Source organism: Leptodactylus fuscus, chromosome 6, assembly GCF_031893055.1.
Source record: "Leptodactylus fuscus isolate aLepFus1 chromosome 6, aLepFus1.hap2, whole genome shotgun sequence".
In the NCBI taxonomy this organism is placed as follows: domain Eukaryota; kingdom Metazoa; phylum Chordata; class Amphibia; order Anura; family Leptodactylidae; genus Leptodactylus; species Leptodactylus fuscus.
Window position 1 is genome coordinate 70,858,044 of NC_134270.1, and position 10,794 is coordinate 70,868,837.

Here is a 10,794-nt window from a genome sequence, read left to right on the forward strand (position 1 = left end):
AGCATACAGAGGCAATGTTTCCCTATTCACATCTTGGGAAACATATTTCAACTTTATGTATATGAGATAGATTTCAAAGTTGTTTGTATCCAAATATACAACAGATATGCATAACAGAGGTTTGTTGTTACACACTATATTGGGCTGTAATGCAGTGGTAGTATTTGAACATGCTTAGGGATAGCGGTAGACTTCCTTTAACTTTAATAACGCTATCACTAACTGAATCCATGAAGGACAATTGCTGATAATATCCTGGACTATTCTTTTTATCTATTGATAAATAGTGGCTTCTAGTGGTTGATGTCAGTATTACACAAGATGCAGATGCATTTAGTCAGACGTTGTCTATCCAACAGGTATGTAAATCTGAACTATGTGGAAATATGGAAATACAGTGGCTTGCAAAAGTATTCATACCCATTGAACTTTTTCACATTTTGTCACCTTACAACCACAAACTTAAAGGTATTTTATTGAGTTTTTAAGTGATTGACCAACACAAAGTAGCAGATAATGGTGAAGTGGAAGGAAAATGTTACAAAGTTTTCAGAATTGTAATCAAATAAAAATCTGAAAATTGTGACGTGCAATTTGACAATACTGCAGATATATACGTTCAGAAAATATATAGGTATGGGGGGGGGGTTAGTGTATTATTTTAACGTTGCAATTTAGATTTTATTTGTTCATTTCAAAACTGTGAAAATTGGCCTTGCGTACCAGAGTTCCAAAATACCCGAGCCCCCTGGCAGCGAAAGGGTTAAGGCTAAGAGCCCACATTGTAGAAAAGTATATACTTTAATGCAGATTTTGCTGTACTTTTCTGATCCAAAGTCAAGAGTATATTTAGCAGAAAGGAGAAGTAGAAGGACTTCCTATATATTTCCCATTATTGTTGAAGCCATTCTTGCCTTTGGCTCAAAAAACTGAAGCAAAATCTGAACCAAACCCCCCCCCCCCCCCCCCTACTTTTCTGCCTAAGGCTGCCTTCACACAGAGTAATGCCGGGCTTGTAAAAATCCTCATTCACAGCCGTACACGCAAGCGCTGCGGAAGGCTCCCGAACACTTCCCATTCACTTCAGTGGGAGCGCTCGTAACGCCGGCTTTACGAGCGCTCCCATTGAAGTGAATGGGAAGTGTTCGGGAGCCTTCTGCAGCGCTCGCGTGTACGGCTGTGAATGAGGATTTTTACAAGCCCGGCGTTACTTCATGTGAAGGCAGCCTAAGGGTGTTGTTACATATCCAGCGTATTCTTGTATTAGGTCATCTACTCTTTTTTTCAACACTAATGAAAATGACTGCCTCTGATCGAAAGTGGAAAACACTTGTGGCGTTTCAAGCCATTTGTCCATACCATATTCAAGGACCGCAGATTATGGATCATGTCCTATTTTTGGCCGCATTTGCGGCACGGACCAGTATAGGGAATCATACAAGATTCATGATGGTGGATGACATACTGATGCAATGCAGACGTGTTTTTTTGCGGATCACTTCGGTGTTTTTCCTTGCATTCATAGATCAGTGCTGTTTAGCTTTTAACTGGCAACATGTGCAGGTTTACCTGCCAGTAACTAGTAGGACATGTTGCTGTGCATAGCACCTGTATGCTAATGGACATTACATGAAAACCTCTCGTTAATTATTACCTTATAATTAGAATTAAAACCTGCATGTAATTCTTGGTTAAAAAAAATAGCACCAGGTGTATACAGCATATTGTCTATCAGCACATGCCTTTATACCTGAGCTCTAAGCACAATAAACATACCTGAGATCCAAGAACAATAGATTTCTTATGTGCAAATCCAAGAACTATGTAACATGAATACCTGAGACTCAAGAACAATGAACTGTCTGTAGCTGGAATCCAACTACAATAGATTTATTAACTCCTGGAACCTTTTCTTTCTTGACATGACCGCCAATTAACATCTTTCTTAATTACTCATATGCTTATTGGTAACACAGAAAGATAGGATAGTTTCCTTTGTGGAAAAATTCTACTGATCTATGTGAAATGTCCTAGTGGGATCAACACCGGAAAAAAAATTGAGTATCATATTGTGTTCTTCCAATTTAACATGCCTTGTAACTTTAAGTGGACTAAGGCTAGGCAGGATGGTTCATTTCTTGAGCAGAACATTGCAGTCATGAGAAGGAAGTAAGCAGTCGCCTCTGCCTATCTGAGGAGGAAGAGAACAAACAGTTGTCCCCTCTATCCTTAGGAGAAGGAAGAATCTGGGGTTCTCAGATCAGCTTATATGTTGGCCACATGTCAGGGCTGGTATTCAATATCACAATCTGTAGATGAGCCATTAGTTTCTCTGCTCATTGTTTGGCAGTGGAGGGTATAACAGGTAATGTCGAGGGAATTTGCAATGTGAAGACCTCATAGCTATGATCCGAGCAGTGATCCTCAAGTTAGGTTGCATACCATGCACCCCACAGCCTGGGGACTTGCTGAAATTTTTGACATTTTGTGAGAGAGAAAAGAGCACACCTTAAGGAGACTGCCTAAACCTGAGCATGCTCACTAACCCCAGAAAGAGACATCAATAACCTCAACTCCTGACAAAATTGTGTCATAAACTTGTGTCTTTATTTCTATGGAAGATATGTTACTCGGTTGTTCATCTTCCAAAGATGGGGTTCATTGTCTTCTGTGCCCTCAATCCTATACCCATCCACATCAAGGTTCCCAGACGACCATTAGGCTCAAGGAGACTTTACTACTGGGAATGCGCCTGTAGAGTCTAATACTACCACCAGCTTCAACAGTGCAGGCCCCCTCTTCACTGTGCCAGCACCTAAAGAGTGCTAAACAACGGTAATATTGCACCTGATGAGTCAATAAAGAATTCAGTACAATGAAGAATCACATTCTCTACAAATTTCTATAAAATTCTATCTATCATCTATTTCAATCATATATGTATATATATATACAGTCCTATGAAAAAGTTTGGGCACCCCTATTAATCTTCATCATTTTTAGTTCTAAATATTTTGGTGTTTGCAGCATCCATTTCAGTTTGAAATATCTAATAACTGATGGACACAGTAATATTTCAGGATTGAAATGAGGTTTATTGTACTAACAGAAAATGTGCAATATGCATTAAACCAAAATATGACCGGTGCAAAAGTATGGGCACCTCAACAGAAAAGTGACATAAATATTTAGTAGATCCTCCTTTTGCAGAGATAACAGCCTCTAGTCGCTTCCTGTAGTTTTTAATCAGTTCCTGGATCCTGGATGAAGGTATTTTGGACCATTCCTCTTTACAAAACAATTCAAGTTCAGTTAAGTTTGATGATCGCCGAGCATGGACAGCTCGTTTCAAATCATCCCAAAGATGTTCAATGATATTCAGGTCTGGGGACTGGGATGGCCATTCCAGAACATTGTAATTGTTCCTCTGCATAAATGCTTGAGTTGATTTGGAGCGGTGTTTTGGATCATTGTCTTGCTGAAATATCCATCTCCGGCGTAACTTCAACTTCGTCACTGATTCTTGAACATTATTCTCAAGAATCTGCTGATACTGAGTGGAATCCATGCGACCCTCAACTTTAACAAGATTCCCGGTGCCGGCATTGGCCACGCAGCCCCAAAGCATGATGGAACCTCCACCAAATATTACAGTGGATAGCAAGTGTTTTTCTTGGAATGCTGTTTTTTTTTGGACGCCATGCATGACACTTTTTTGTATGACCAAACAACTCAATCCTTGTTTCATCAGTCCACAGGACCTTCTTCCAAAATGAAGCTGGCTTGTCCAAATGTGCTTTTGCGTACCTCAGGCGACTCTGTTTGTGGCGTGCTTGCAGAACCGGCTTCTTTCTCATCACTCTCCCATACAGCTTCTCCTTGTGCAAAGTGCGCTGTATTGTTGGCCGATGCACAGTGACACCATCTGCAGCAAGATGATGCTGCAGCTCTTTGGAGGTGGTCTGTGGATGGTTCTTGACTGTTCTCACCATTCTTCTTCTCTGCCGTTCTGATATTTTTCTTGGCCTGCCACTTCTGGGCTTAACAAGAACTGTCCCTGTGGTCTTCCATTTCCTTACTATGTTCCTCACAGTGGAAACTGACAGGTTAAATCTCTGAGACAACTTTTTGTATCCTTCCCCTGAACAACTATGTTGAACAATCTTTGTTTTCAGATCATTTGAGAGCGGGCTGTCCATGCTCGGCGACCATCAAACTTAACTGAACTTGAATTGTTTTGTAAAGAGGAATGGTCCAAAATCCCTTCATCCAGGATCCAGGAACTGATTAAAAGCTACAAGAAGCGACTAGAGGCTGTTATCTTTGTAAAAGGAGGATCTACTAAATAGTAATGTCACTTTTCTGTTGAGGTGCCCATACTTTTGCATTGGTCAAATTTTGGTTTAATGCATATTGCACATTTTCTGTTAGTACAATAAACCTCATTTCAATCCTGAAATATTACTGTGTCCATCAGTTATTAGATATATCAAACTGAAATGGCTGCTGCAAATACCAAAATATTTAGAACTAAAAATGATTAAGATTAATAGGGGTGCCCAAACTTTTTCATAGGACTGTATATATATATATACATATATATATATATATATATATATATGATCTAATCCTTCCTTCCTTCCTTCCCTCCCTAAGCTAACTGCATCTTTTTATGAGATGGCCACTATTTCCAGTTATGTGTAAATGCACCTGGAGCAATATACTTATTATATAAACCAGAACCATGGAGAATGTACAGAGAAGCAACCTCACAGTCTGAATTTAGCCAAATAATTTGTTTGCGAACACAGACAGTGAGAGGAGGAGTATTGTGCACATTTAGCCGAAATCAAGAACTTGTTTTACATTTTATTGACTGAATATAGAGGATACATATTAGACATGACAACAGTTAAGTGGAATTGACCACTAGAAGTTTCTGCATGTAAGAATTTAGCCATTTCTGTCTTTCCATTGCAGTCAGCATTTTGCTCTTCTCACGGAAAGCAGCGTCATCCGCTACTACAATGCTTCGTTTTTCCATTTCTTCATTAGTAGGCCACATTGACAGCCATCTTTGGTCAGTTATTCCTCTGTTAAGCCTGGCATCATCTGGTATAACCTTTTTTGGAACATCATTGGATCCAAAGAGAAGTTGTCTGGTGATGGGTTGCAAGAGCAGCTTCCTGGCCCTTTCATCTGGTGACTCATTGGGGAGCACATCTGAGGACAGCATTTTAAGGCTCCAATCATGGAATGTTATAGAGGGGACTTGTTGGTTCCAGGAGTCCGCTCTAGTCAGGAAGGGATTTAACTCTTTGTCGCTAAGAGATTGGTCAGAGAGGTCTCTTTTCCAAAGTCTAGAATAGAATGGAATTGTCCAGTCACTAAGAATATCAATACCATACACTATATAATGCATACTTAAATGGCTGCCCTACTTTCCACAATTTTTGTTGAATTCAACAGTACAAGAGTATCTAAGAAACTTTGTAACATATCTAATCACAGAAAGATGCTTCTTTCTACAATTATAAGAATCTTATTTCTCCTGCCCCTTGTCTCCTGATCTGATCAATCACCCACAGATAAAATACATTTTGATAGATTAACCACTTCAGTACCGGGCCAATTTGTGGTCCAGGACCAGACACATTTTAGGTTTATTTTGTATGTGCGGTTTTGAGGGCTGCAACATTTTTCCCGTATGTCTCAGTCAACTAATTTTTGCGTCTTTTTTCGGGGACACATAGGGCTTTATTTTTATGTTGTTTTTATTTTCAAATGTGTTTTAATTTTTTTTATATCCGGGAAAATATAAACAAAATAGGAGGGAAATTGTGTCTGGTTTTCAAATTATTATCATTTTTTTATTTAATAACACAAAGTGTCACTGGAAAACTTTATAATATAGTTTTTCCACTCCGTTACGGTAATTTTTATTTTGTATGGTGTCGTCGGGGGTGGGGCTATAACCTTTAATAACAGCGTTTTATTAGCGTATTATTTATTTATTTATTTATTTATTTATTTTATTATTATTTTATTTACATTTTTTTAAACTTTTTTATTATATTTTTATTTTATTTTTTTTTCCAGATTGTGTCCCCATAAGGTGATAAGAGACCTTTGGGGACATCTGATCACTTATTTTTTTGTACTGGAAGTTGATTTCTCCTATAACTGGGGCTGCTACATTTAACCCCAGATGCAGGAGAAATACAGCCTCCTGCACACTGTATACACAGCTTACTGAGCTGATCTGAGTCCTGTAGGACCCAGCAGCTTTTGCAAGATTCTGCTCCCAGCGGATCACGTGTCCACCGGGTCAGAGGGCAGCTGAATTATGGCAGTGTCCATAGCTGTGTATACAGCGCTCATTGAGCGCTGTATACACAGCGATCGAGATTGCAGGGAAGGGAATAAATCTTCCCTGTCTTCTCTCTGGGAGCTCCGGCTGAAGTTACAGCCGGCTCCTATTGAAAGCAGCTGCACGATCTCCGTGCAGCTGCTGTATTCTGACTGGACATACAGGTACGTCCTGTCAGAACTAGGCAATCACTTGCCGGACGTATATAGTCTATGGGCGGTCCGGAAGTGGTTAAATGGACACTTAACATACACAAGGATTGGGTAACATGCTGACTAAAGACGTTTATGGTGAGCAATAGGGGAAGAACAAGAAGTGACTTGGTAGAAGACAAAAAAGTTAAAAAAAAAAATCTATTCTGAAAACAGCACCACAGATATCCGAGGACTGTCCTTTGTTTACCTCCAGCATTCCCATTCACATGAATGGAAAGGTGTGTACACTGCCCAGCCTTGCCTCCATTCAGTCTCCCATTCCCTTGATCAGTGAGGATCTGAGCGGTTGGATCTGATCCCCCACTGATCTGCAAGTTTTCACATATTCTTAGTATAGGGAATAACTGGCTTTGGTGGAAAACCCCATTAAATCATGGGGAAAAAAGGATTGCCATCAATTCTTGCTGTAATTTCCACACGTATTCCACATATGAAAACCAAAGGGAGAAGCAACAAACTCATTAGCCTAATTTAATGGGGTAAATCAGCTTGGGATGTGTACTCCTACCATGGCAGAAAAACAAGGGTCACGCTAAGATGTCTGCCATGGATAGAAATTCAAATTCATGCCAGATTCTTCTGACATGTATTTCAAACCATAAACCTACCCTAAGGGTTTATTCAAGTATGCAGCAAGATGCAGTAATTTACCACAAATATGATGAAATCACATAAAAATCATGTTTCGAGGTTTTTTGTTTTACTATATTATGGCAACATTGTCATTTTAATTGTGATTGTTGTAAAAGAAAAACTTGCCTGCACCTTCTGAAAAACCCTAGCTTTTACATCGAACTGCTAATTTCTGTTGGGGTACCTTGACAAGAATTTGCTATGGGGCACAGCATTTTCTCGTTATACCCCTGACCATTACCTTAGCTCCAATTTGGTTAAGGACTTCAGTTACTAATTAATAATCTAATTCAATATAGTATTGTAACATACTATCAAAACCCTTGACAGGCCGCAAATCAACCACAATCACATATAGCAGAGAGGAGAACAATGGTACATGCCTGCTTGGGTTCCGGATGGTAGGAATTACGGCTGGAGAAGACAATACAATGCAATATCCAAGAAGGACTGTAATCAGAAGAAAGCAGCGCCCAACAACAATTCTTTCCATGCCCTATTTAAATATAGAAGAATGTTTGTTAATATTTCTCTCAGTGTATATACATTATAATGATATCTGTACATACATGCTATATTTTACATACCTGTGTGATTTAAAGAGTTTAATTAGTTTTGTTCTGTTCTAACTTTCAAATGGGTCAAATGTCAGAAAATAGCAGTTCTGATACAGAAAAAGGGACTTAACAATTGTTCTATACAAAAGTATACTTATTTTACTACTTGACTATTGAAAGCCTATTACAGCAAATGGGGTCCAACCGCTTATAATTTATGTTTATGGTAACGTTGGGGTCTCTGTACACCCATTGTTTTTACCTAAGTCATATTCCACATATTAAAAAGTGGAGAACTGATATACATGTATCAGCCGTATCTCTATGCATAGTGAACTATAAACCATTTCAGAAAGAAACAAACAGAATTGCAGAAATACTATGTCCTATGGTGGAATTGGATACATACATTTTAAGGTCACACATAGTATGCTGGTCCGTTAAGTACGTGGCAACTCTATCCAATTTATTGGGAAGTCAATGCCAGATCAAAGTTAGTGTAAGCCCCTGGTCAAAAAATGTGGAAAGTGTCTCTTTCCCAGTAGCTGTGTCATATAATGCATGGCAATGAAAGTTAAATGGATTATCCAAGACTTGAATTCAATGCCTACCCTTGCTAGCTATAGCACTTGACGGGGAGCCAAGCTACAATAGCAGGGCACTCTCAGTCTACAGTGTATAGAGCTAACTGTTTCCCATCTCTATAAACTGTGCTGGAAACAGATGAACAGTGGGGGTGTCAGACCCTCACCAATCAAAAATTGATGATCTATCCTAAGGATGGACCATCAATGTTGAGGCTTGGAAATCTCCTTTAAGAAGGCCACACAACTACCTCCAAATCTCCCATAAACATAAAAGTTCAATCAATGTTATTTACTTATAACGAGGGAAATAAGCAAGCTATGTCTGACAATGACATCTCCAGATGGAACAAAGAATCAGGTATGTCAATACCCAACATGCCAAATCCATTAGACAATGGGGAATTGCTGTAGCTGCACCCATATCTATTAGATTGCTTTATCCTTGACATCAGCTTGAGGGTATCTGCACTGTCTTCTCTACTATTGGAGAACACAAGGTTTATTATTTAGTATTTAATAATATCCAAATCTTTACTCAACCAGAAGGTTATTGATACTAGAATCATTCAGCTCTTCTGCTACATATATTAACGCTGTTATGTTGTTGTAGGTATAACAAACTGGAACTGGATGGTTGTTCCTTTGCCATTCCTTTAATTCAACACAAGACATAGAATTTCAGAGCAGTGGAGAAGTAAAAGCTTATATATTAATGGGGCATTTCTACTGGTAAAGAATGTGCAATCCACTATATCGAATGCTTACTACTATCAAGTGATCATTGCTTTGTTTTTCATTATACTGAATGGGTGTTGATAGCTATATATTTACTATTATAATAAATTACCATATTAAAGTTGTAATTCATCTTTTAAGATCAAAATCGGGTTTGACTAATCCTATTCCATATCGCAATTGTATTGTTTTCTTCCAGTTCATATAAAGGAAAAGCACATTCTGTCCATAGTTTTTAATGGGTATTTCTAGGGTCAAGTGTGCCAAGTGCTGCATTACACTCTACAAGCTAAACTCACAGGTTATAAGAAAAGAAGTTGAATATGAATTGAATATAGGCAATTCTTTTCATTCAGAATTGTATGTTTAACCATACAAGTGTTTATCTATTTTTTGAGTCCATCCATTTCCCATCAATATCAAAGCAGAAAACTAAAAATATCTAAAAAATAATGAAAAGTAAATTGCACAACCAGATGACTAACAGGAAGTAAACTAACAAAACTATACAAAGAATCTTAAGAAATAAAATAACCAATAACTTTTAACAACTTTCATGTCTTAGTCCCTATAGTCTTCATTATCTTGGCTTTTTATCTCAGTTTTTAAGAAAAACTTCATGACACTGGATAATGTACAATAATTCTATTTCCCTTCATTTTAGAAGTATTAAGATAAGACTAAATGTTACCTGGAAATCTCTAGCCCCTCGTCGTCTTGACTAGTTGTCTTGAGTTGATAAGCAGAAATGCAATGATGTTTTCTGTAGTCTGTAAGCTTTCCTTTCCTTTTATAGATATATAACTATGATCATGAGATGACGTATTTTGCCATTTTTGTTTCTGCACACAAAATTGACTGTGTCACCTCTGCTCATGGGTCTTCTTGATATCTCTTTAACATCTATCAAGATGTGTGGTGGTGTCGAGACATGGGGGAGGAGGACATAGGCAAACAGTAGAAGTAGTGACTTTATTCTTAGCACTTATTTCTCAATAGATTATGTTCATGCCAGAAAGGGGTATCTCAGACACTTTAATGAATTGAATAATGACATGCAAAAATTAGGTGAGTGTTCTTTACAGAAGCAAATGAGAGAAACTGATGTCAGGACTGCAAGAAAAATCCAATATTGCTCATTTTAATTCAAAGTCAGCAGAAATAACGGACCTCTTGCTTAACCCCCTTCCCTCTTCTCTCTTCCTGTTGTCTTGTATTTAATTTTCAATATCAAAATGTCCAGGAAAGCCTCTGACCTCCAGCATTGGGGTTAAGGGTGACCTTGTTAAAATTGTAACGACGAATGGCTAATTGTTTACAGAATGAGAACCCTCGTTTGCTTGTTAAGTGTCAGCTGCTTGCGGACCAGGCGTGAGTCACCAGCCTCTCCAGCACAAGAGACGGATGATGGCAACATAGGAAAGAAAATATATCTCTTGCAGTGCTTGAATTTTTTTTTATCATTAGTCAATCAAAGTTTGCCAATAATGAAGTTTGTGTTGCGTCTTTAAGTTTTTTCATAGAATTTGCATTTATGTTATGGTGTGTTAATGACGTGACTCCTATAGGTTCATGTATTATAAGACTAATGCAAACACTTGTACCTGTGGAGGAGTGGCATTTCCAAAAACTTAAAGGGGTTGGCCACTTTCAAACCAATATTGTGAGAGGAAGGTCTTGGTTTGCATACTAAAAAG

At 38.3% G+C, this 10,794-nt stretch overlaps 1 protein-coding gene across 1 annotated transcript; it reads right to left on the bottom strand.

Annotated features, from left to right (window-relative positions):
- Nucleotides 1-4,912: 4,912 nt before the first annotated feature.
- PTH2 (parathyroid hormone 2) lies at nt 4,913-9,860 on the bottom strand. The gene is made up of 3 exons (XM_075279039.1): nt 9,789-9,860; nt 7,602-7,714; nt 4,913-5,360 (listed from the first exon to the last, which is right to left on the bottom strand). The coding sequence occupies exons 2-3, from the start codon at nt 7,709-7,711 to the stop codon at nt 4,913-4,915; spliced, it is 558 nt and encodes a 185-aa protein (XP_075135140.1). The 5' UTR covers nt 7,712-7,714; nt 9,789-9,860.
- Nucleotides 9,861-10,794: the final 934 nt, after the last annotated feature.

Bases quoted from the DNA above. Each gene is read 5' to 3' on its own strand.
- PTH2 (XM_075279039.1), bottom strand. From the start codon at position 7,711: ATGGAAAGAATTGTTGTTGGGCGCTGCTTTCTTCTGATTACAGTCCTT. The intron at 5,361-7,601 runs GCATGTACCATT...ATTCTATTCTAG, and splicing joins ACCATCCGGAACCCAAGCAG to ACTTTGGAAAAGAGACCTCT.